Raw genomic sequence first — 27,682 nt, 5'->3', positions numbered from 1 at the left:
AAATACACTTGTATCATAAAATGGATATCATGATACTAATCATCAATTTTGTAGTAGACCTTAGAATTCGTTGGACTACCATACGAATTAACACATGTATGTATATGATGCAATTTGCTTTTTACATGGTACTATACCTCGTGATTGAAGTAGATTAATTTGAGAGACATACTTGTATCCTGAACAACGAGAGACATATGAATTGCAAATAATGTAACCATTGTAACGTGAAAATTCGTAAACACTACAACTCCCATCATGCTTCATTATGAGCAGTGGATGGAGAGTATAAATTCTGAAAGTAAAGAGGGACTCACCTACCGTGAGAAAGACCCTGTGAGGTCGAAATGCGTTGGTGGAGTAGTGGTGGTCGCCATTACGCCATTACTCCAGTTTCTGGATACGGCACAAGGACTCGGGTTCCAATTTAAGAGGCTCTCGATTTTTTTTATTTTTCGGTAACGCTTTTCGCCTGTCTCAGCAGGCTTGCTCACACAACCATATATATGTATGTATAACTCCAAAAGCCACTAGATGCTGCCGAATACTACACACAACGGGTGCCTCCTCTGTGAAAGTGGCCTTCACAATTTAATGTCTCACAAAACAAACAGGAGCACTCACTGGTCTTTTTCCTGATTTATTGACGCGAACAGACGCGTTTCAGCATAGTTGCCTTTCTCAATGTTGGTTGCATCAATAAAAATATATGTATCGAGGTATCGGATATTCTCCAGCCCGCCTCAACGAGTAGGAGATACAAGGGCCCTGTGACTTCATGAGGGGTTTTGTTCCCTGCAACTTAAACCTGCAGCCCGGTGGACACTTATTTTATGAGGTTGCAGCGTAAGGGGACCTGAGGAAGCGCTTTGAATATACACGGCAACCAGGACTTTCTATCTAGTCACCCGAGTTTGTCCAGCATAGCACCAGCTGATATGGGAGGTTTGTCATCAAATTCAGCTCCGCGCAACTTCTACCCAGGCAAGAAGAACTCTGGGAGATGTAGTGTGTACAGCATTACATCGTGAGGGGCGATCACATGACCAGGAGCTCTGAGTGCCCCCACCAATAGGAGGGATGCAGGACTGACATAAACATGGGTGAGGCAGCATCCTGACACAACAGCAGCATCTGAGGAAGGCTGAAATAGCCGAAATGCATTGTGCCTGATAGCCGTTTAATTAAAGAGCTTCCGACTATATTTCCCCGTGTGGCCTCTTTTCCTTTTTGCATTGGAGTTCTGTTGTGTTTATATATATATATATTCACTTAAAAAACCATAGGTTTCACACATGTTATAGTTAGCTGGACATTTCACTCGTGAAAAACCAATGAAATTCCCCCGTTATAGTTAGTGTAGGCAACTATAACTCACGCGACCGCAATCCTCTGCTGATGATATTACATCACTGTATTTAGTCACTTATTCACCCATGTCTTCTTCCATTAATCTTTAGCTATACATATATTACAAATATTTATTTTTCAGAAAGACACATATGTCATCAGCAGAGGATTGCGGTCGCGTGAGTTATAGTTGCCTGCTACTATAACGGGGGAATTTCATTGGTTTTTCACGAGTGAAATGTCCAGCTAACTATAACATGTGTGAAACCTATGGTTTTTTAAGTGAATTTGCAAGGTTTTTAAAATGCTAATTCCTAACTATAACGTGTGTGAAACCTATGGTTTTTTCAGTGAATTTGTAAGTTTTTTAAAATGCTAAGTTATTAATATATATATATATATTTTTTTTTAATTTTTACCGTGCGAGCACCGTGCGCGCACGGTGGGCACGCGGTGCGCTTTGCGCACCGCGCGCCCACTATACGCAGTTCGGACCGTGCGCGCACGGTGCGCAACGTTCGCGGTATTTTTTCCGTTTCCACCGTGCGCGCACGTTGCGCGCACTCCGCGATTTTTCGCGAAAAAAATAAAAACTTTTTTTGGCCCTTGGGGGTCGTTCTGGGACCCCCTGACAAATGCTAGGGTGCCAGGAACTGTCCAGCCTGCCCCCTTTTCACGTTCTCAACCTTTGTTTTTCACCCCCTCAGAGTGCGAGAGACAAAATGGCGGCCGACACTTCCTGGTTTCGACCGATTCGAATGTTTACTAAGATCTAACAACCAATCAGAATTGCGCACGCACGCGGCAGGGTGCGCGCACCCAGCGCGCACGGTGCGCGCGTATAGATATATATATGCTTTTAAATGCTATTTTCTCAGGAAATACTGAACAGATTTACACCAGACCTGCAAAAGGCACTTCTTTGACCTTATGGCTACCTCTCTGCCAAATTTCACGTAATTCTGTTCAGCCGTTCGGGCTGTAGCTGCGACTAAAGTCCCTATGGAAAAATCCATGGGGAAAACGCGTTTTGGGACCCCCCCTTTTTCTCGGCCCCCGCTTGACGAATCCCCCCGAGACTTTCAGGGAAGGAGCGGAGCGCCCCATTAGTTTTGAAAATTTTGCGAGGATTTGTCAACCGGCGCCAAAGTTATTCAAAATAGAATTTTGAGATTTCCTATGGAAACTCGGTCCTAACTATAACTATCTACTGGCGACCGCCAGTAGATAATATATATATATATATATATTCACTGAAAAAACCATAGGTTTCACACACGTTATAGTTAGGAATTAGCATTTAAAAAACCTTGCAAATTCACTTAAAAAACCATAGGTTTCATACATGTTATAGTTAGCTGGGCATTTCCTTCGGAAAAAAACAATGAAATTCCCCCGTTATAGTTAGTGCAGGCAACTATAACTCACGCGACCGCAATCCGCTGCTGATGACGTCAGATATTACATCACTGTATTTAGACACTTATTTACCCATGTCTTCTTCCATTCATTTTTAGCTATACATATATTTACAATTTTTTTTTTCCAGAAAGAAACATATGTCATCAGTGATGTAATATCTGACGTCATCAGCAGCGGATTGCGGTCGCGTGAGTTATAGTTGCCTGCACTAACTATAACGGGGGAATTTCATTGGTTTTTTTCAAAGGAAATGCCCAGCTAACTATAACATGTGTGAAACCTATGGTTTTTTAAGTGAATTTGCAAGGTTTTTTAAATGCTAATTCCTAACTATAACGTGTGTGAAACCTATGGTTTTTTCAGTGAATTTGTATGGTTTTTTTAAATGCTAAGTTATGTATTTATTAATATATTTTTTTAAACAAAACTTTTTCACGGCACGCGCACGGTGCGCTTCGCGCACCGTGCGCGGGCAGTGGGCACGCAGTGCGCTTTGCGCACCGCGTGCCCACTTTACGCAGTTCAGGCCGTGCGCGCACGGTGCGCTTCGCGCACCGCGCGCCCACTTTACGCAGTTCCTATATATATATATCTCAAAACAATTCCCAGCTAACTATAACATGTGTGAAACCTATGGTTTTTTAAGTGAATTTGCAAGGTTTTTTAAATGCTAATTCCTAACTATAACGTGTGTGAAACCTATGGTTTTTTCAGTGAATTTGTATGGTTTTTTAAATGCTAAGTTATGTATTTATTAATATATTTTTTTAAACAAAACTTTTTCACGGCACGCGCACGGTGCGGGCAGTGGGCACGCGGTGCGCTTTGCGCACCGCATGCCCACTTCACGCAGTTCAGGCCGTGCGCGCACGGTGCGCTTCGCGCACCGTGAGCGCACAGTGGGAACGTGGTGCGCTTCGCGCACCGCGCGCCCACTTTACGCAGTTCCTATATATATATATCTCAAAACAATTCCCTTTCAGACATAGAGTGACGCATAAATTATGCAAAAAAAGAAGCAGAGAACTCTGGGTAGTTGTCAAGTTTAGGTGGAAAGCAGCTCCAGTATAGAGCACTCTCAACACCAGCGACACTCTAAATTTGCACACCTCAAATGTCTGCTTTTCTATCAAAGTTTGTAAGCATAGAATTAGCACAGTGCCAGTCACGCCGAGATAGAAAGGGGCATATGTATGAAACTCCCGTTTTGCTGATCTCAAAGTGCGATATTTTGTGATTTGCAGTTTGAGATTCGCAAATCGGGATGTATATAAAAAATCGCTAATGTTTAGCGATTTCCTAAAATTCGCTAAAAAGTCTCAGAAACATGATTTGCGATTCCTTAATTGCGAAATTCGCAAATTAAGAAATCGCAAAAGCGGGAATCTGCCATACAGGTGCAGCCTGATGACATCACAACCAGGAAGTGGGAGTGATTTGCTGCACCTGCTTACCTGAGCCACACCCAGAGGCTGTTTGGAGAGTGTGAGGAGTCAGCCGAGGAGAGAACAAACCCCAATGGAGTCCCAGAAGCAACATGAGGGCAAGGAGGCTGAGAAGAGAAAGAGGAAACACAAATTCTCTGACAAGGAGCAGGAGGTCCTCATAGAGGAGATGGTTTGCAGCCATGAGCTCCTCTTTGGCAAAAAGGCACTGAGAGTCCCAGAAGCAAGAAAAAGAAAGATCTGGCTGGACATACAAGAGAAAGTGAATTCTGTGGGTGTAACACATCGCACTGTCGAAGAATTGCGCAAGCGATGGTACGACATGCGGCAAAGGTCTAAGGAGAGGGTGGCAGCCAGACTCACGGATGCAAACAAGACCGGGGGAGGACCATCCACATCAGCAGAGCCAACACCCCACGAGGAGCTTTTGGAGTCCACCCTCCTGCCTGAGAGCGTCGGTGGTGTGGCTGACATTGACAGCTATGACCCTGCATCCAGCAGCCAAGGTGAGATGCATGCAAAATAAATCTGCCCTGATTCCCATCCCATGCACACTTCCTCAAATGCGAAAAATATACAAAACAAATGTTATTCCAGTCCAAGTCTTACAGCACACCCAGCAATGCATCATGGAAGTTGTAGTAATATGTATGACAGTGTGTCCATGACACATAGTTTATCAAATGCAACATGTGGGTTGGTGATAAGGGAATAACACAGTGTCAGAAGTTAGCCAAGACAAACTGTAGAAACTTTATTGAGTGCAAATTGCAGACAATGACACAAACTCATGTATTCCCCTTTACATCCACAGCATAATCCAGGGCACTTGATGACAGTGCAGAGGGAGATGACAATGAACATCCTGAGGACCAGCATGATGATGGGGACTCTAGTGAGGATACAGAGCACACAACAATCATGGGCAGGAAGCGCACTCATGTGCCCCCACTGCCTTCATTGGAGGATGACATACAGCCCACAGGGCAGGACAGTGACAGAAGAGAGGAAAGTCAGGGTGTGTCACACATGCGGAGTCAGGAAACACCAAGGATGAACATTCCAGCACTGGAAAGACGCAGGTCAAGGCCCAGGAGCAGCACTGCCACTGATGAGGACAACACCGTATTTTCAGGTCTGGAACACAGCATGCTGCAGTTACAGCGCCTGCAATGTAAATCATTGCGCTCCATCAATAGGCAGCTATGCACTCTGAACAAAAATCAGCGCAACATGGGGGAGGGCATAATGGCCATGGCAGGTGCCATACATGACCTCTGTAACACCCTGAAGCTCAACCAAGACGCCAGTGACAGAGCTGCCCGACGTGCCAATGCACAGCTGCACAACTACACTAAGTCCGTGAACCGCCTCTGCATTGCAAGAGGGCTGGAACAGGTCACCAGTGCAGTGGAGCAAATGCAGACAGCCAACTCAGGTGGCACCGCTCTCATGGTCTCTGGCGAGAGTGAGGAGACCTCAAGTAGGAGTAGCATCACACCTACATTGCCTGGAGCAAGAAGGCGTAGTTCCAGACAGGGTGCAGTACCCAGGAACCCCACGGAGGGCACTCAGCCTGGATCCCAAACAGCACCAATGCATCACCGAAGGAGGTGAACTGTTCAGTGACAATTGTGCATCAATGGGTGATGCAACCCAGCAATGCATATTGAACACTTACTTGTTAAGTACCTTCACTATGTGCATAACATGTGCTGGGTACAGCAACAATGAATGCTTTAGAAGTGTGAATAAACACAGCACACATTAGAGTCATTTTTTGGCTCATGTCATCATTACTCACCTAGAAGTAGTTTTGTGTGATCTCAGTCCGTCTCTGACGTCCAGCAGCTGCCCGACTCCTGATGCTGGTCTGCCAGGGGGAGCAGGGCAATCGTCATCCGATGTGTCTGTATCAGTCACATCAATTGTGGTGCCTTTCCTCATAGCCATGTTAGAGGAAGGCGGGGCAAGCATCGGCCCCGCCGCCATTATGGTAGTCGGCCGTGCCCCCCATATCGTGCCCACTCATTGGCCCTGCCTTTGGCTAGGGGCCGTGCCCCGGAAGCGATTGGATTGCTTCCAGGTCATGGGAGGCTCCCTCGCGCCCCGGAAGTGATTCGATCACTTCCGGGGCGTGGGCGACCCTCTGGCACCTTTAAAGCCGGGGGGAGCGCGAAGGGCAGTCTCTTGCTCTCCGCTCCCCTCGGCAGCACACCCGTCACGTGTGCCCCCTCCCTCGGGAGGACATTTAATCCTTTTTTCTTTACTTCTTCCTCTGCAGGCTTCGGGGATTGACGAGCGGGAGAACGCGTACGCGTTTACGGCTGCGGGGGTGAAATTGACGAGCGGCCCGGCGGAGCCCTGCTTTCTACCACGCATCGCGAGTGAGCGCGGCAACGCTCGAGACGGGGCAGAGCCTTTTGAAAGCGTTTACACGGGCGAATTGCAGCGGGAGCGAGCAAGGGAGTGCCGGTCTCGGTGATTTCATCGGGGGAGCCCACGAGGTGCCTGAGGACACGTACAGAGGTCTGCATTCCGGCGCTGCTGGGAGCCAAGCGGGTTAGAGCCTGTTGCTCACCTGCCTTGCTGGGCTAGCCAGTATTGAGGCTCCGGTAGCGTGGGTGCTGTGGCCGGTCGTGTTTCCTCCAACAGACAAGTGGTAACAGGGTACAGGGTAGTCAGTCATGCCTCCCAAAGTTAAGCGTGGCGAACGGCGCCCCAATATTGCGAATGTGTTAGATGCCCTGATGAGGAAGATTGGGGAAATGGATAGCACCATGGCGCAGTTGGCAGACAGGCTGGATGCACAGGAGGGGTCCTCGGGGAGGTCGCGCAGGGACGCTTTACCCCCTAGAGAAGCTTTCCCGCCCCTGCCGAAAATGAATAGGGCAAAGAAGGTACCACAGGTTGTCCCTGGGAATGGTGGGGGCCCAATTTTGCCGGTAGTGCCGTGTCCCCTAGCCCACCAGTGACCGAGCCTTCATCCGTACCCGTAGATCCGGTGGGGGGGCCTGTTCCCGTGGTCCCGGCATTGCTTCCGTGTCCTGCGATGCCCATTATTCCACCACCAGCACCAGGGAATCCTCTCCTCACGCCGGGGGTTCCAGTGCCAGGGGTACCCAATGTTCCGTTACCTGTTCCCCCCCCACCTGGGGGACTACCAACCATTCCAACTGATTTTGTCTCCAGCTTAGCAGCCGTGCTTCCCTGGCTTGGGGGCATGGGGTTGAATTTGAGTGCGGCGGGTGTGGCCGGGGCGGACGCATTGGAAAAGGCAAGACAGCTAATTGACCAAAGCAAGCTTAAAGAAGTACCATTGGTCGTTGCCCCAAAAGAAACTGCGGGTCCCTCGCATAGTAAGCCACAGACATTGCCATTGTTGGGCATGGGCGAAGCGCGCACATCTTATGAATTTCTTTCACGTCACTTGTCACAGGAGGTTAAGGAGAGAATTTGGAAGGGGACATATATTGACATTTTCTCGCTCTTAATTGATGAGGTGGAGAGGGAAGAAATGAGGAGGAAGAAAGATTATATGCCCGCGCGTGAATGGGCGAATGAAATGCTGAAGTATAGGGTAGAGGAAAACATCAGACATTGGATGCTGGCGTACAATATTTACATGGCTGTGATGACGGAGCGTTTCCCAGAAGAGGCGCCAGCAATGTCTTGTTACTTGTCTAGGATCAGCACGGCGCAGGCGACAAAGGGGGGCACAGGGTGGTTGGATTATGACAAAAAATTCAGGCGCATCAGGGCATCTGATCCAACACTAAAATGGAATCAGGTGGAGGGGATAGCTTGGTTGGATCATTTGGGCGGTCTAACAGCAGAGGCTGCAAGGGACCCGCCAAAACCGCAGCCCTTTCGGTCGTTCCCCTCAGCTGCACCAGGTGGGGGGGCGGGGAAGAAGGGATGCTGTTGGGATTTCAATAGGCGCACCTGCGATAGGGCACCAGGGACATGCAGATTTAAGCACGCGTGAAGTTTCTGTGGCAACTCAGGGCATGGCGAGGCAAAATGTCTTAAAAAACAGAGGGAGAGGGGGGCCAAAAAATTGGATTGAAGGTGTTTTCAGCAAAGCTAGGTCCCCGATTCTTCTACACGCAATGATACCCTGGTTAAACAGATACAAATGCACGTCCACAGCAAGGATGCTGTTGGAGGGTTTCGGGGAGGGGTTTAGAATCCCGGTGGCGGATTTTGTGGGTCCCTCCTTTTGCAGGAACCAATTGTCAGTCACTCAGAATGCTAGGGTGGCGGCGGCCAAAATTGAGAAAGAATGTAGATTGGGCAGAGTAGCGGGGCCGTTTGACAAGATTCCCGTGCATAACTTTGTGTGGTCCCCCCTGGGGGTGGTCCCAAAGAAAGAACCAGGAGAATTCAGGCTAATTCACAATTTATCAGCGCCAAGGGGGCAGTCGGTGAATGACTCCATTGATGAAGAATTTTGCTCTGTGCATTATGCATCTATTGATCAGGCAATTGAACTCTTGACGGGATTGGGATCGGGGGCAATGATGGCTAAATCGGACGTGGAATCTGCTTTCAGGCTGCTGCCCGTTCACCCGAGCGATTTTCACCTACTTGGCTTCCAGTTTGAGGGCAAGTTCTTCATGGACATGTGCATGCCTATGGGGTGTTCGGTGTCGTGCGCATATTTTGAAATGTTTAGTACGTTCCTAGAATGGTCGTTCAGACAAGTGATGGGGCATAGGCATGTGCTGCATTACCTGGATGACTTCCTTTTTCTGGGGCCACCAGGGAGCGTGGGGTGTGGTCAGGCGCTGGAGCAATTCTGTGCGTTAATGGAGAGTTTTGGGGTGCCACTAGCACAGGGAAAAACCGTTGGACCATCCCCGGTCATAGAATTCCTAGGTATCGAGCTGGACTCAGTCGCAGGGTGCTCACGGCTTCCCACTGATAAAGTGACCAGGTTTGGAGATTCACCGAGGCAATATCTAGAAACTAAAAGGGTAACGTTACATCAGCTGCAACAAATGGTAGGGCAGCTAAATTTTGCATTACGTATCATACCAATGGCACGTCCTTTTTCGAAATCCATTGCACAAGCAATGTCAGGCCTTAAGCAGAAACACCACCACATCAGATTGAGTGAGGAGGTCAAGCAGGATATGCGGATTTGGCTGGCATTTCTGCGGGACTTCAATGGCTCTGTCCTGTGGCCCGGCCCTGTCACCTCTTGCGCGGAGTTGGGTTTAATGACAGACTCCGCGGGCAGTGAGGGGTTCGGCGCCATTCTGGGCACTCAGTGGGTGGCGCAGCGTTGGCCGGCGTGGTGGGTGGACGCTGGACTCACGGCAAACATTGGTTTCCTGGAATTGTTCCCCATTTGGGTGGCATTGTTCGTCTGGCCGGAGCAACTGAGGAACAAAGCAGTTGTTTTCTGGTCCGACAACATGACAGTGGTGGAATGCATAAACAGCCAGTCAGCAAAATGTAAGATGATCCTGCGTTTAATCAAGGAGATAGTTTTGAAATGCTTGCAGTTAAATCTTCAGTTTAGGGCGAAACATGTCCCGGGGGTATTGAATCATGCCGCTGACGCATTGTCTCATTTCAAGATGCAGGTTTTCAGATCTCATCTCCCGGGAGCAGCACCACACCCAACGCCTTTCCCCGAACAGCTCTGGCAGATTGGTGCCCTCACTTACCGGACTTGGTGGCAGCGAGCCTAGCGCCAGGAACAAGAAAGGCATACGAAGGGGCGTTTGGGGCATACTGCAATTTCTTGAAAGACCGGGGGGGGGGGGGCGTTGGGCGGATTCGGCCGGGGTGTGCTCTTACTTGCAAACCTTGCGGGATGAAGGGCGGTCAGTGGGGTCTGCTAGAAAACACATGGCAGCCATTTCATTTTTTGCACAAATGGGTGGCAGGCAGGATCCTACTCATGCATTCGTAGTGCGCAAAGCATTGAAGGGTTGGCAGCGCTTACAGGGGTCTGCGCCTGACACTAGGCGCCCGATAGGTCTTGCTACCTTGGCATCAGTCCTGGCTGCGCTAGAGCAGACTTGCGCTAACGTGACGGAATGCTTATTGTTCAGGGCAGCCTTTACCTTGGCCTTCTATGGGGCCTTTCGAATAGGGGAATTGGTGGCTAAGAATAAAAGGGATCTGGGGGGTGGCCTGCAGCTGGGCGACATACGCTTCTATAAAGATGCATTGCAGGTTACCATTCGGCGATCAAAGACAGATCAGGAAGGGAGGGGGCAGGTAGTGTTTCTCAGGCGGGCAACGGGTAACCCCTGCTGCCCGGTGTTACATATGGAGGCTTTTCTGCCATACAGACCAAGTGACAGGGGAGACCCATTGCTAATGCACACGGGGGGGACCCACTGACAAAGTTTCAATTTAAACGAGTCTTGGATATGGCGATAGGCAGGGCGGGGCTGGACCCCAGTGTTTTTGGAACACATTCCTTCAGAATAGGCGGCACCACCGAGGCGGTCGCACAGGGTCTTGGGGAAGGGGATGTTCGGAAGATTGGGCGGTGGGCCTCCAACTGTTTTAGGCGCTATGTGCGAGTCGATATGTTATGACATTATATGAGAATGGTACTGATGGCACTATTTTCTTGTTTTACTGCCAGTTCCCTCGGCCTGTCACGCAGGAAGAGAGACAGCGACACCCCACCAAGAAGAAGACACAGTCAAGACAAAAGTGAATTCCCCAGAAGCAAAGTTGGAACGTCATGCGTGTGTTTTTGGTCATTCGTATGTTTCTCGTCTAGGAAATTTTTTCAGGGCAGGAAATGGGGCAGCGTGCGCAAAGCGGTTAGGTGTCAAGGTTTCCTTTTTTCGGCATGGTGGGCTGCGTTTTGACAGGTTCAGAGAACGGATAGGTCACATGCTCACTTCCTTGGACACTCCCCCCGACGCTATAATTTTGCATCTGGGTGGTAACGACTTGGTGCACCTAAATAGGAGGGTCCTGCTTGAAATGGTGCTGTCAGAGTCAGCATGGCTGGCCAGGCGCTGCCCCGGTACGGTTATTGTGTGGTCACACATGATACCAAGGCTTCAGTGGCGGGGAGGGGAATCGGTGAAGGCTCTCAATCGCTCGGTACAGAGGATTAATAATAAGATAGACAAGCTGTTTAGGACCCCCAGATTGCAGGTAATTGCTCATGGGTGCATAAAAGGGGACGCCTGCTATTTGCAAGATGGGGTGCATCTTTCGCGTTTGGGGAATGAGTTATTCCTGGGCAACATTTTAGCTTGGCTGGACCGATTTCAATGGTGAGTATGACCTTGGATTTGGGGGGGGCCTGATAGTTGGTCTACTATGCAGGCCTGTGCGGTAAGGTCATCGGTTGGACAGACTAAATTGACTAATCTATTGGGGTGCCTTAAGTGGGGCGCCCAGAGGGGAGGGACATGTGGCTCTCACCAGACTCCAGGGGCAGTTACAACCGGTTGGTTGGAACGGTGCGGGGCCAAAGGGGGGGGTTACGCTTTCCATTGGCTGGTTGGCCACCCCGCAATCGGGCGTAAGTAAGCTGCGCTGTCTGCATGGCCCCTTTATGGAGTAAGTCTTGAACATATGGGGGTTGCCTGGGGGAAAGTACTTCCGGGTCAGCTGGGCCCCCTGCGCATGCGCACTCCGGTTGGGGTGCGCGGGACAATCTGGATTAAAGGGGGGGGGCAGCGTTTTGACCTTGCTGCAGGCCCAAAGGAATACGCAGAAATGTGATCAGCAATATGTTTAGACTAGGATAGGAACATTATGTATTAGAGTTTTGTTAAAGCTAGGAATGAAGCAAATGTACCGAATCCTGTCTTGGCATTTCTGCGTAATTGTATATATGAATATAACTATGTGTGTTTGTTAATAAATACGATCGGGGTCAACGACCCCCTATTCCAAACAAAACGTTATATTGGTCTTTGTCACAGTGAGGGGAGGAGGGGGCGGTAGGCCGTACCGGACCATATGTAGCATTGCACAGCTTGCCACAATTTTACAGCAGGTCTCAGGGCTGTATTGCAGTGCACCTCCATTTTTATGCAGGCACCGGAACCGGCTCTTTAGGATTCCAAATGTACGCTCAATGACGCAGCGTGTAGATCTGTGTGCCCTGTTGTATCTCCCCCACTTGCATTGGCTGGATCCAGGTACGGAGTCAGGATGAAGTCCCGCACTGCATAGGCACTGTCACCTGCAGGGATAGACACAATAGGTAAGTCAATTTCCCCCCCCCCCCCTCCGGAGATGTAGTGGATGTATGGATGTGTGCCATGTATTTACCTAGCAGGTATCCCTCCCCAAACTCTCCAGCACTCAGACGTCTGTGGATTCCACTGTGTCTAAAGATGAAAGAGTCATGTGTACTGCCAGGGTATTTGGGTACAATGTCATTGATGATATACTTAGCATTGCACACAATCTGTATATTCAGGGAATGGTAGCATTTACGGTTTCTGTAGACATATTCAGTTGCTGATGGGGGTGTGAAATCCACATGGGTCCCATCGATGCAGCCAATGACGTGGGGGAAACGTGCAATCTGGTAGAAGTCAAGTTTTGTTTGCTGTAATGCCTGTTGGGTGGTGGGGAAGTGTATGTGATGCGATAGCCTCTGTAGCATTGCATCTAGAAAGGCATGGAAAAAGCGTGAAAGGGCACTCTGTGACACCCCACCAACCTCCGCTATGACCCCTTGAAAACTCCCTGACGCCAGGAGGTGCAGGGAGCACAGGACCTGCACATGTGTGGGAATTGTTTGTGTCCTGCATGTAGGGTGTTCCAAATAGGGTTTCAGCTCCTCAATCAGGTCCAATATGGTCTGTGGGTGCAGCCTGTACTTGTCATGGATCTCCTCTTCAGTGTGCTGGAACAGAGTGATGTGCAGCCTGAAGATACGTTCCTGTCTCATTCTCCTCTGTAAGGCGAAAAAAAGGCAACCCCCTACAAAAATTATTTGAAGTCAGGGAACAGGGGGAAAAGAGAACAACGAACTATAATATACAGTATCCCTCAAGACCTATATTGCTTTAATTATCGTGGGTTCACATAGGGAAAACACAACAACTTATTACATGTATTGTTTTTTTGTCTTTTTTATTTAATTTCTTTTGTTCATTATTTTACGTACAGGTAAAATTCATCTCTTATTTTCATAAAGAACATACAAACATTAGTTACTATTTTCATATATATACAAAACTATCTACGTTGTACCAAAATATATAGCAGGCTTTTTATATCATTACACTTTTAGAAAGCAAAGTTGGTATAAAATGCAATTGAATATTGTCTTATACAAGCCTACAGTTATTGGCATTGATTCAAAAAAAGAAGAGAATCCCCACACCATTTACACCTCTACACATTCCTCATTCATATCACTCTCATACATAGCATACACCCTACCCACCCCAGAACCAGACAACATGCACAGAGAGACCAAAAACAGGGGTGAACTGCTCAACCCTCTGTTGCTGTGCTGAGCGCTGGGGTGTGTCATACACACTGGTCGACGCACGTTTCGATGGCTTATTCTCCTTTAGTTGCCATCTTCTTCAAGACCTGTTACTAATCAATTAGGTAACGGACATGGATGGGGGAATAAGATTTCTTCAAAGAGAATATAGAATATTAATTTTATAAACTTTACATAAATGGTCATGTTGTTGTTTTCAACCCACGAGAGAATTCTTAAATTGTCTCCAAAAAATTGACTCTAGAATATACATACTGTCAGAGTTACAAATGTGCCACTAGAAGAGGGTGCTCTAGTTTTATTAGAAGAAAGCCTCCCCGTGAAGAAATGTCAGGAAATAAGTGAAGAAACAAACTAAAACGAGATAAAATATTACGAGTCATAATGCTGAGATCCGAGTTCTATATGGGCCAGAACACACTACTTGTCTGTATAGGTTATTTGCTAAAAAGTTTTCAATGATCTCACTACTCATAATCACTTTAGCACAGAACAAACTGGTGTGGACAGCGAAAACCCAACTAAACTGTCTGCCCACTGAACACAAATACATTAATTATAAACCTTTGTGCTGTAATTGCCTTCTTAAAGATATTTTTTGGATCCGGAAATTCAACGAATCGTTTTTCACACAAAACGTGCTTGGACTGTTATCTAAGAGGATACAACTATAAGTGGCAGCCTTCCTGTGTTCGCTTCATATCTGCATGTAATGACAAAAAAATTATTTGTACAGAGAAAGTCACTACATTTGCTAATCACCTATCTTTGAATGGTTTATTGATAGTAACACGGTGACGGCCTTTGTTTTTACATTGGGAAAATTAACCTTTGGTAAGTAACATACTTACTCTTACGAATATTAATGAAGGTTTTCCTTTATCTTGTTTCTTTTGTTTTCATTTTATCCTTTTTTTGGGGATGGACCACGGCGCTATAAATATCGTTTTGTTGATCCCTGATTCTCTTCTACCAGGTGAACCTAATGGTGATATAGCGAGAGAGAAAGGGAGAGGAAGTTCGCCTATTAGTCAAGAAGAATTTTGGAAAGGACATAGATAGTAAGTCAAGCTGCTACAAATTGTCTCCCTCGGCAGCCTTTATGAATAATGAAATGTTCTCACTTGAAGAGGTTATGTTATCATTCCTAGTGGCTACTGAACCGGACCTAAATAGATAAGCGCGTTCTAACTTACATTTTCTTATTAAAATTAGTGAGATGTCTTATTTTATAAATCTCAATTCTATCTGGCAATTTGTTACGTGGAGGTCTTCTATTAGTATTTCCATAGGATTCTCCAATGGCCATGTATACGACATGAGTTTGCTACTGAACTATTTAGAATCAGTTTTACCGATTATGAAAAAGCCAGTCGTTATCCCCTCTTGCCATCGTGTATCTTACCTTAAACAGCTGGTCACTATCACACGTAGCGCCGTCCACACGTACAATCACTCTGCTAGGATCCAAGGAATAGTTGGCGCCTTTTTATATTCTGCGTACAACTAAGAAGAGGATTCTGATGTGAAACACCTGCCGAGTGTTATGACGTGATTGGGCTGCGCGACACCTCGCTATGAAATTGTGTGAATAACTATGCTGTCGGCGTCGCCATCTTGGAAGAGGTATTCCCTAATTAGACGATACGTGAGCGCCTTGTCTCTACGATGTTACAATCATTAGATCCTGTATTGGCCTAACTATCCAATATACAAGGAGATGAAAAAGCTAACATTTTCCCGCAACGGTTTTTCACAGAAAGGTTCAATAAATAAATGTTTTTGTCCGCCCCTGAAAATAGACTAACTCCTCATTCCTATTGGCGAAGTCTTCGCGCCATCTTAGAACGGGATGATGGTGATTTCCATATCATTAATTTCAGGTCGCTATATTTGAATAATATATTGATGGTATGATATACTATCTATCAGGACATTTATGCATATTTATATGGACCTGCTATCAACCAGTCGAAGAGGCACATGACTTTAATATCAAGTCAGAACTACTGTTATTAGGCTCAGTGACTTAAGGATTTCCTCCTATCTCGGAACAATGTTGCCATGATGCTGCCCCATCACCTGATGAGACACACAAAAAGGTGTTACAATCGGCATCGCAAAATGGTCATGATGCTTATACTGGTATGTATATAATGTATTTTTACAGTGTCAATAAGATGCCAATAAATATGCATGTAGCGAATGATGTTGATACGCAATGACGCGTTTTTTGACATCTTTTTTCTATAATTTTAATTTACTGTATCCCTTTCTCGTATCGTACAGATTTAGGCATACAGGGGCTATGGTACTGAAAATATGTTTTGCCGCAAGGATTATTCCACCTTGAAAAGTTCCAAACGATGATTGTATCGTCCAATAATATTATGCTGACGTGTCCGAAGAGCCTACACCAACAAATGTCGGAAAAGAGGTTATTACCATGTGGTTAGTTCCTGAAAATTATATTCGGATAATATGTTTGGTGACAAGGAATGCCATAACCAGATCGGTTATGCATATTTTTATAAACCTGCCGCCCAGCTTATCACTGTATGCGGTGGCTAGGAATATCAAACCAACATTGGGCAGTAATGCCATGAGGGGCCATCTACACTAGTAAGACACATAGGGGGATGTCACAAATTGTGTCTCAAAACATTGGGAGTTCATATATCTGCATTTATCTCCTATGTATTATGCAGTGTCAATGGTATGGTGGTAAGATATACATGTGAGGGCTGGTATTGGTGAACAATAAAACTTCTCACCGTACTATTGCCTTATCCCTTTCTCACATGGTCCAAATTGGGCTTCCAAATGTTATAGTGCAATCCTCACAAGGATGCTTATGGGACAGGCACAGATTGTGACAAACATGCCACTTGTATATGCTCTCCCTCGAAATTGGATAAACAGTCTCCAAGTTACCCGGTACTGAGTACGAGTAATACATCATCTTGTATGCCACACTATTTCTTCATTCAAGCCTGTCTTTACCGTATCCAAGGTATAGATCCAATAAGTTTCTCGCATTTTTCGTACTTCTTTCATATCTCGGCCTGGAGTTTGTCTTACCTTTTCTAAGATTAACCACCTCAATTCGTTTTCATTGTGTTCAAGTTCTATGCAATGTTGGACCATTGGACATAGTGTTTTTCTAGTTTTTATCGCTGATCTGTGTTCACTATAGCGTGTCCTGAACTCACGGCCTGTCTCCCCCACATATCCTAAATTGCAAGGACACAAAATAAGATAAACAAGATTTCGGCTCCTACAGTTGGTAAAATCACGTAGTTTGCTTTCCTTCCCCTGATAATTCCAGGTTTCTGTTACTACGGCACTCTCACACGCAATGCATGTGCCACATTTGTGATTTCCCAGAATGGGAGGTCCTACTAATGTGGTTTGTGGGTTCGATTGGTTGTGCTTAGGCCTCGTGTGAACGAGGCTGTCTTTAAGATTCATATTTCTACAATATGCTAGAATTGGTTTTTGGATGGCTTCTTGTTCATCGTTTGTGTTTAAAATATGCCAATTTTTGTTCAAAACCTTCCTTATCTTAAAATTTAGGGTCGAATGATTTACAACACAAACCATCTTGTCATTTTTAGGACGTGCATTGCCTGCTAGTAGGGCATCACGGTTGTAGTAACGTGCCCTCTTATAGGCAGATCTAATCAAACGTTTTGGATAACCACGTGATAATAGCCTTTGTTTCAAATCTTCACTGTGTTTGTCAAAATCTTTGATACAAGAACAGTTCCATCTGATTCGCAAGAACTCGCCAAAAGGGATGGAATCTTTCTGGCAGTTTGGGTGGTAGCTAGTATGTGATAGAATGGTGTTCTTAGATGTGAGTTTTCTGAAAAAACTAACAGAAATTTCACCCTCATCTGCTTGGATAATAATATCCAGGAATTCTACCGATATAGTACTGCTATGACTGGTGAATTTCAAATTCTCATCGCTCACATTGAGCCAGTCAATAAAGTTAGTCAAAGTTTCCTCGTCTCCACGCCAGATAAAAAAGATGTCATCAATGAATCTGTGCCATCTGTGGACATTTTCATAGAACGGTGCTATTTCATTGAAAATATGTTTTAATTCATATTCTCCCATATATATATTGGCTACACTGGGGGCACAAGATGCCCCCATGCTAGTCCCTTTGATTTGATGATAGAGGTTTCCTCTAAAATCAAAGTAGTTGTTTTTCAGCACTATTTCTAAACATTCCACTATGAAAGCATCCGGCCTGTTTCCTGGTGTTCTTTCTAAGAGGGTCTTTACTGCTTCTACTGCCTGTTGTTGTGGTATGTTCGTATATAGTGCTTCAATGTCTAGTGTGACCAAGATCTCACAGTTGGGGTCGTATGGTGCATGTTCCAATTTTTTGATAATGTCCCCCGTGTCTTTGATATATGATTTATACTGAGTTGTTAATGGGCACAGGAATGCATCCACATATTTAGACAATGGCTCAGTTGAGGAATTAATGGAAGATACTATTGGACGTAGTGGTGGATCTATGGTGTTTTTGTGTGTTTTTGGTACACCATATAATGCTGGTATAATCGCATTAGATTTGTTCAAAAATGAATATTCTTTCTCACAAATAGTATCTTCTTCATACGCTTTGCTAGTTACCTGATTTATGAGTTCTTTTAGCTTAGTGATCGCCCCTGGTCTAATGGGTTTATAATGTTCCGTCACAGCTAGCATTTGATGGACCTTTTTCTCATATTTTTTCGTGTCCATGAGGACTATACCCCCACCTTTGTCGCAAGGTTTTATTGTAAGTTCCAGATTGTTTTGAAGTTTTAGAAGGGCAGTTCTTTCTCCAACTGACAAGTTGGGCTTGCTGCTGTAGTTATGTCCAATGAGCTTATTAATATCTTTAAGGACAGATTTCTCAAAAATGGTCACCTCTGGACCTACCATTTCCAGAGTTGGGGTAAAAGTCGATTTGGGCTTACATCCTGAAAGATTGTCCTCTAGTTCACCCACTTCTCTACCTAGGAAAAATTTCTTCAGGCGTATTGTCCTAAAAAATGAGAAAATGTCCTGCATAAGTTTAAACTTATTGCAGTGAGTGCTGGGGACAAAAGATAGTCCTCTGCTCAGAATGGCTACTTCATCTGAACTCAACATATGTGTGGAGATATTAAAGATTGGCATAGTATCCGATCTGGGCCTATTTTTCAGTTCCTCCAATACTGTTGATTCCTGGTCCTCATGTACATCTGAGGAGGTGGAGGGTCCATCTGTTGGTATCCTCTCCTGTCTGACTTTGTATAACGGGATCTGCTTTGGCCCCGGCCTCTCCCTAAAAAAGAAGATGAGGCTTGATAATAAGGTTGATATCCTCTACCCCTTCCTCTATAGGGTCGTTGTCCCTGAAACGTGTCATCATAATTGTTAGGGGCATCTCCTTCTGATTCCGATGAATTGGTATCCGAGAAGGTGACCACTTTTCTCTTATTATTGTACACATGTGTTTGTATCTGTGTCTCATTTTCATTTTGCCATTCTTGGTAATAGTTACTTCTTAGGTATGGATATGCTTTTTCTTGGGTGAACCATTTTATATCTTTTTTAAGTTTTTCTGTTTTTTTCTTAATGATATATTCCTCAAAGTCGTGTTATTCAGCATTCAGACTCTCTAATTTTAGCTTTGCCTCCTCAACAGCCATGCTGGTTTTAAGTTTGTCTTCTAATTCTTGGATTTCTATATTGAGAGCCGCGACTAGTTCCTTTGCTGTTTCAATAATCAGGATCATCCAGTCTCTTGAGCATCTATTACTTATGTGGGACCATCTCTCTAAAAACTTGCGCAGTTCTACAAAAAGTGTCGGTACATTACGTACTCGTAGGCCCGATGGGATAACTCCAGCTCTGAGGTATTCTAGCATAAACGTGGCATGGGATTCCATTCTCTTGCATTTTTTTCTCAGGTTGAGTAACACTTTCCATTCACTGTTAGTAGCATTGGATAGTGTGATATTTTTATTCGTACTACCAGTGTTACCAATAAGTGCTGTGAAGTCTGCATCGGTAAATCCAAAAGTTTGTAAGGCTTCCATGTCACTATCCTTAAATGTTTTGTGGGAAGTATCAACCTAGTCACTCACTCCACTAGAATAAAACCACCTTTAAGTGTGTTTCACCAAACCATAGAAAAGAAAAAAAGAAAAAGGAGAAACAATTTTTTTTTGTTAAATTTAAGACAATAAATATAGTCCAAAAAAGAGTGATAAACCTTACAAAGAGTATTTTACCCAGCCACCACACTTAATTAGGACACACTAAATACATTGGCTAGAGACTTTAGAGAAAAGCAAAGAGAGAGCAATACTGGGCACATTTGCTTACCTTGATAGACAGATGGAGTATTCTCAGAGAAGCCTGTGATTAAAAAACCACTGTTAATAAGGCGAAAAAAAGGCAACCCCCTACAAAAATTATTTGAGGTCAGGGAACAGGGGGAAAAGAGAACAACGAACTATAATATACAGTATCCCTCAAGACCTATATTGCTTTAATTATCGTGGGTTCACATAGGGAAAACACAACAACTTATTACATGTATTGTTTTTTTGTCTTTTTTATTTCATTTATTTTGTTCATTATTTTACGTACAGGTAAAATTCATCTCTTATTTTCATAAAGAACATACAAACATTAGTTACTGTTTTCATATATATACAAAACTATCTACGTTGTACCAAAATATATAGCAGGCTTTTTATATCATTACACTTTTAGAAAGCAAAGTTGGTATAAAATGCAATTGAATATTGTCTTATACAAGCCTACAGTTATTGGCATTGATTAAAAAAAAGAAGTGAATCCCCACACCATTTACACCTCTACACATTCCTCATTCATATCACTCTCATACATAGCATACACCCTACCCACCCCAGAACCAGACAACATGCAAAGAGAGACCAAAAACAGGGGTGAACTGCTCAACCCTCTGTTGCTGTGCTGAGCGCTGGGGTGTGTCATACACACTGGTCGACGCGCGTTTCGATGGCTTATTCTCCTTTAGTTGCCATCTTCTTCAAGACCTGTTACTAATCAATTAGGTAACGGGCATGGATGGGGGAATAAGATATCTGCAAAGAGAATATAGAATATTAATTTTATAAACTTTACATAAATGGTCATGTTGTTGTTTTCAACCCACGAGAGAATTCTTAAATTGTCTCCAAAAAATTGACTCTAGAATATACATACTGTCAGAGTTACAAATGTGCCACTAGAAGAGGGTGCTCTAGTTTTATTAGAAGAAAGCCTCCCCGTGAAGAAATGTCAGGAAATAAGTGAAGAAACAAACTAAAACGAGATAAAATATTACGAGTCATAATGCTGAGATCCGAGTTCTATATGGGCCAGAACACACTACTTGTCTGTATAGGTTATTTGCTAATAATACTGTATATTATAGGTCATTCTCCTCTGTGCAAGAGCCCGAATACGCAGCCTCCTGGCTATGACAAACAGTGCTGCCATTGTGGAAGGATCTGTTGCATTGTGGGGTGGTTTAAGTACCTTGCACCTGGTTACCACCTGCATGCACTTGGTGTTAATTGCGATTTCTTATTTTGAGAATTTCAATATTTCGCAATTAGCGATCTTTTCATACATGTCCTTGCGATTTCTTAGTTTGCGATATCCTTTATGCGATTTTCACAAATTGAGAATATCGCAATTTAGGAATTCGCAAATTTTGGGTTTCGCAAACTAAGAAATCGCAAATTTTGCGATTTCTTAATTTGCACTGAGAATGTGTGTCATACATATGAAATAGCGATTTTTTTATTCGCAAACGCTGTTTTTTGTGATTCGCAGCGTTTGCGAATAAAATTTTGTTTCATACATATGCCCCAAAGTCTTTTACCATGTCTACAGCAAAATCTTTAAGCATAGGATAAGCACAGTGCTATTCTTGCCGAGCTGTAAAATGGCCAAAGCCTTTTACCATTCCAGGCACAGTATTACAGCTTTGGATTGATAAAATACCATCCAAGCCAACCTGAAATGAATAAAAGCAACCCCTGACACGTGTTTCGCTCTCATTAGAGCCCTTCAGAGAGGTATAGCTTTGTCCAGACACAAGGGAGCACCCAGTACAACTCAAAACAATTCCCTTTCAGGCATAGAGTGATGCATAAATTATGCAAAAAAAGAAGCAGAGAACTCTGGGTAGTTCTCAAGTTTCGGTGGAAAGAAACTCCAGTATAGAGCACTCTCAACACCAGCGACACTCTAAATTTGCTCACCTCAAATGTCTGCTTTTCTATCAAAGTTTTTAAGCATAGAATAAGCACACTGCCATTCACGCCGAGATAGAAAGGGACAAAGTCTTTTACCATGTCTACAGCAAAATCTTTAAGCATAGGAGTGTCGCTGGTGTATATATATATGTGCAACAAGTTCTTTCGAATAAAAACACACTGCGGCCCAATTTGCATTCCGAGCGTGTTTTAAAGTGGCATGGACAACTCTACGCGTTTTGGAGCGCTGTGCTCCTTGTTCACAAGTATTTTGTCAAAACATTTTCTGTTGTTTAAATAACACACCATGTGACCAACAACTACAATATACATGGAAAACAGACTTTCACAGATTTTTAAATAAGCCATAAACATGTTAGTAGCAATCTTAAAGTAAAGTTAATAGCAATCGCTGGTGGAAACAGCAACATTGTTAAATTTCATTTTTGTTGTCTTGAGTCACAACCTGTTCTATACGGTTACGGCCACAGTACATTTTACACTTACATCGCCGTTCAGTCTACGTAAAGTTTTGAACATTGAATAAAACTTTATGCAGTCAACGAACAGAACCCCCAACCTGTGCAGTGTGTATCACCTCTGGGTAACTGATTACATAATCGATCCTCATAACTGAAAGTATATGCTGTTTAGACGAGCACCGCTAGTTCTAATAATTTGAGAATCAGATCCTACATGGAATCCAACTTAAAATAGAATTCTGCCCCAGTGGGCCTGTACATCTGTTGAGTGGATCCTGACTATTGAGACGAGCATCGCTTGTTCTATTGTTTAACCTTTATGTAATCCAACTTCTACATACAATTATGCCCTAGTGGGCTCTTAACATCTATTAGGTGGATCCAACCCCCTTACACACTGTACTTGTTGCATAATTATTAACGTGATGGCCTTATTGTTGTGATATTAAATATTGTTAGCTCTTTTGCCTCCCACTTGCTTCCAAAGAACAACGGGAAAATCTGAAAAAACATAAAAATAAATAAATATGAATACCTTGTTGAAAAGAAAATCACATTTTAATTCATTATAAGAACAACCAATAATTACAAGCATTAGTGAGGATTAAAAATTATGCAGCTCTAATGACTAACATATTTGCTTATCGGATTACACTAAATGCACTGCTAATTCCTCTTCCATGTTATGACCTGTGGGGTGCAAGGTATTGAATTTTATTATTATTAGTATTCTGGATTCGAGGCGCCTGAGTTCCTGAACTCTATCGCCCTCTCTTTCCCTAATGGGAATTTTGTCAAGTACACAAAAAGATAACAAACTACTATTTTGATTGTGTTATGTTTTAAAGTGTCTCGCTATGGGGTATTGTTGTCATCAAGCTAAAAAGAATTCTAGAACACCTTGGGGCAATCAAGAATGATGACAAACAATATCCCATAGCGAGACACTTTAAGACACAACACAATCAAAATTGTAGTTTGTTATCTTTTTGTGTACTTGACAAAATTCATATTTATTTATTTTTATGTTTTTTTCAGATGATGCCGTGGTATACCGCTGTATATGCCGACGAGAAGGCAGTATCTGATTGGTTAAACTGAGTTTTTACAAAACGTAAAAGGCAGCCATACCATTTTCAGCACATCTTCGCTGCGTTCTGCGTTTCACTGCATTTTGGGACCTGTTGTGCACTGGCATATGGAGACAAAATAGAAAAATTGCAGGAGATATTTAAACGGTAATTTGACCCCCACAAAATAAACTGAACCCAATTTGTGAGTTTGGTCAGTAGGGCTTCAGTAGATTTACCCAGGTGGAAATTGGGATAGTTGTAGGAAAGTGGGTTTCTGTTGCAGTAACCCCCACCTTTTTGCCTGGTTTCTGATGCTCTTTGACTAAGTGTGCCCTGGGTCCCCTGCTAATCTGGTTCCCAGGACCTGTGTTATTTACCAAAACTGTACCTTTGGTTTTACATTTGGCACATCTCTGGCCCACATCTAAGTCCCTTGTAAAAGGTGCCAGTGGTACCAAGGGCCTTGTGACCAGAGAGTGTCCCTTATGGCTGCAGCGTGTATTGTGCCACCTTAAAGGATCCCACCCCAAATACATACACACTGCCATTGCAGGCTATGTTTTTTGGTGAAGTTAAACTAAAAGAGTCCACATGGCAATCATTCCTGTGTGCTATGCATCGACACCACTGCCTGAGGCATAGGTAAATCACCCCTCAGGCAGTCCTAACAGCCCTACGGCAGAGTACACTATAACACAAGTGAGGGCATAACTGCATGAGCAGTATACCACTACTGTGTCTGAGTCAATTCGTGGACACTGCAAGTGCAGTGAAGCCATTTTGAGTACATGGGCTGGGAGTTTGTCAACACAAACTCCACAGCTCCATGATGGCTTTACTGAAGACTGAGAAGTTTGGTACCAGTGTTGGGCAACTCAAAGAAACAACAACCAGCTTCTAGTGTATTGGCTGACTGCTCCCAGCCAGCCACGACCAGACAGGTTTCTGACCTCATGGGGTGAGAGCTTTTGTGCTCTTGGAGGTCAGAAACAAAGTCTGCTCTGGGTGGAGGTGCTTCACATCTCCCCCTTGCAGGAACAGGAGAACTTGGCGGTGAGCCTCAAAGGCTCCCACCTTGTGTCATGCTGATTTGGGCAGCTCCAACTAGTGGAGATGCCCGCCCCCCTGTCCTCACCCTACTTTTTGGTGGCAGGCAGGCAGGCAGGCAGGAAAATTAGTGATCAGAGTAGGAGTGTCCACCTTAGCCTGGCACATTCCTAGGGCAGCCAGTATCTGAGGTGAACCCATCTCTTGAAAAATTCTCCAACTTAAAATTAGGACTAATTGGGATAAGGATGTGACCCTCTCTCCAAAGGGAGGGGGCACCTAAAGGGTGTAGTCACTGTAGCGGACAGTAGCCATTGGCTACAGCCCCCTAACCTCAGTAACGCCCTTAAATGTAGCGTTTAAGGGCTTCCCTGAACCTTGTTCCTCAGATTCAACAACCTACGAATAAGAAGAACCGATGAGCCGTGCAGCAGTGGAGAAGACGACAACTGACTTGGCCCCAGCCCTACCGGCCTTTCTCCTCCTCCAGCAACCCTGCTCCAAGAAACCGGTGTGACCCGCAGCCAGCAACCTCCATGAACTCCTGAGACCTGAGCTGTCTTCAACAAAGACAGTGAGCACCGGATTTGTCCAGAAAGAAACTAACCCAAGGATTCCGGATCCAGGTGAATCCGGGACCCTTGCACCACTCTGCACCCGACGCCCATGGCCCGAGTCCAGGTGGCCCAATGACCCAGTGACATCTCACTGGCAATCCTGACCTGGGATCCAGCGTTGGACGACCTCTCCTGACCTTCTCCACGACACCTGCAGCCTCAACTTAAAGGGTCCCTCCAATTGCGACTGGATCTGGTGAGAGAAACCTGACTCCTAACAGCACCCCTGTACTTGCAGCCCCCAGGCCCAGGAGTGCCCAACCTACAGTGTCCCGGCATCCCCCCACTATCCAACGCACCTCTCCAGTTGTTGGATTCCTTCATCCAGCGTTCTGGACAGAATATGCAGCCTTTGTCTCCAACTGAGGATCTCCATTGCTTTCTACGGGGCACCCAGCGCCTCCTTTGCACCCTGCACATGGCCACCTCTGTGCCGCTGGTGGCGCAGCTTTGGTGCTGCTTGGCGATCACCCAGCAGTGCTGACCTCAACCCCCAGGGCCTGTGTCCTTGAACCCAGGGTACCTACCTGCAACCGGTGCCCCCTCTGGATACCCCCAGCTCCCGTAGGCTTACATTGGGCCCGGTGACTTCTGAACCCAGCCACCCTCATGCCGCTGGTGGTGCAGTACCTACCTTGGTCCGACCCTTGCCCAGTGTTGGTCACACCCTCCAAAGATTGAACTTGCAAGTCGAGTGCTTACCTGAAATTACTTACCTGTATTTCCTCCCATAGGAATGCTTTGGTTTTCTCTGTATTGCATTAAGTGTTGATTCTGAGAATGATATCTCTTTTGACCTTGACAAATATTACCTGCACCTGTAAAGTATTTTGAATGCTTACACAAACATTTGCTATCTGCATATTGAAAGTATTACATGTCTGGAAAGTCTACTTATCTGTAACTGAGTTCATTTGGTTCCTACAATAAAAAGTAACTAAAGTAATTTTTTTGCAAAACATTGGCCTGGAGTTAGTCATTGAGTGTGTGTTCCTGTCTTGCATGAGTATGTACAACAAATGCATTCACACGACCCTCTGATAAGTCTAACTGCTCAGCCCAGCTACTACTAAATTGAGAGTAAGGTTGTATCTACTTTATCCTCTGCTTTACATTTGGGGACTACTTGTGCACACTATACCTCTTTTTGGTATAGTATACACAGAGTCAGCACATGCTTTATTCAAACAGTGACTGTTTATGCTGGTCAACTTGAATACTGAGTTGGCCAAAGATGTTTTTTTGTTTCTACTTTTAACTAACCTTAGATTCTTACTTTTTTCACTTCTTGAACTAAAATCTGGCGATATCTGCTCTTTCTGTGTGTTTTGTTACCCATCTCAAAAGGTTATTTTTAGGTCGGGCCTTCCAGAAAGCACATGCTGTCTGGTTGCAAAAGGCATATTGCAGGCATGCCAAGCACGTACAAGGGTTTGGAGTCCACCCATTGCTTAACATTAGTTTTGTTAGTCTTGTGTTTGTCCTTGCCATGAAGCCTAGCCTCTTTAGTCCTATCTTTGATTGTCTAGTTTTTGTGTCCTCTGCTCGCTTTATTCTTTTTGTTTAAAAGCACTCCTTAAGAGTGCATGCGATTTCCATCTGTCTCCCTCATTTACTTCCCCCCTCGCTCTCTGTCCATCTGCTTCTCTCCCAACACCCCCTCTTATTTTGCTCTCTTGCCCTTCTGCGCCCTCACTCCATGTTGCTTTCTTTCACCCTGTGTTTTTGCCGCCACTCGAAGTTGCTTTCCTTCAACTATGTTCTCTCCTACTTGTTGCTTTTCTCTACCTGCTGTGTTGCTTCACCTACGTCCACTCCTGCAACCAGCTCACCCATTATTTATTAATTTTATTTACAAAAAACAGTTTGAGTTCTATTTTTAAACCGCACTTTTGCACTACTTTTTAGGTCGCTACTAAATGGCACTTACACTGTCCCTTTGAGACATGTTGCATATGCTTTGTGGGTTTCAGCCCGTTGTTAGGGGTCCCCATTTGCTGGCTCCATTGTCGCTCTCGTATTCTTTCTCCCCATTTGTCCATAGCATGTATTTGTCATGCCTCTTCCTGTGTTTAGCCCTCCCCAAGAACAGGGACCAATTACACTATACTCCACTGCTTTCATTTTAGGATCTGTTTCAGGAAATACTTTTTTTCTTTGTTAAAGAACACCTTATATGAGCGCACGTATTTTCACTCACTCCAAACTCCTTTGTAAACATGCCTGTAAATCTTGTTCTTATCTCGTAACATTTGCTGTGCATTCAGAAACCGAGGTCAGATTTCCCCAATCTTCTCCCGCTTTGCAGTTTGAATACAGCGTGAATGAGTCAAAGATCGAGATCAAATGTCAGACCCTGTTTTCACAGGGTGCCTGTTCTGTGCCCCAACTACCTCCCGCTTCGCTGCTTTTTTTAGTTTCTTCTCCTCCTCCTCCTCCTCCTCCTCCTCCCACTCCCCATGTCCATGTTGCATCTTCCCGTCCCACAACAC

At 44.7% G+C, this 27,682-nt stretch overlaps 1 protein-coding gene across 4 annotated transcripts in view; it reads left to right on the top strand.

The window, feature by feature from the left end:
- SFXN5 (sideroflexin 5) overlaps positions 1-27,682 on the top strand; it is a 1,315,749-nt gene that overhangs the window by 680,859 nt on the left and 607,208 nt on the right. Inside the window, exon 11 of one of the 4 annotated variants that reach the window (XM_085642759.1) lies at positions 10,831-11,933. The exons of the other annotated variants lie outside the window; for them this stretch is intronic. Coding sequence (XP_085498885.1) covers positions 10,831-11,483 — 653 coding nt within the window. The 3' untranslated portion in view covers positions 11,484-11,933. Of the gene's footprint in view, positions 1-10,830; positions 11,934-27,682 lie in introns of those variants that run through there. 4 annotated transcript variants of the gene reach the window in all.

This window comes from Triturus cristatus, chromosome 2_2 (genome assembly GCF_964204655.1).
Source record: "Triturus cristatus chromosome 2_2, aTriCri1.1, whole genome shotgun sequence".
In the NCBI taxonomy this organism is placed as follows: domain Eukaryota; kingdom Metazoa; phylum Chordata; class Amphibia; order Caudata; family Salamandridae; genus Triturus; species Triturus cristatus.
This window is presented reverse-complemented; position numbering and strand designations above follow the sequence as displayed.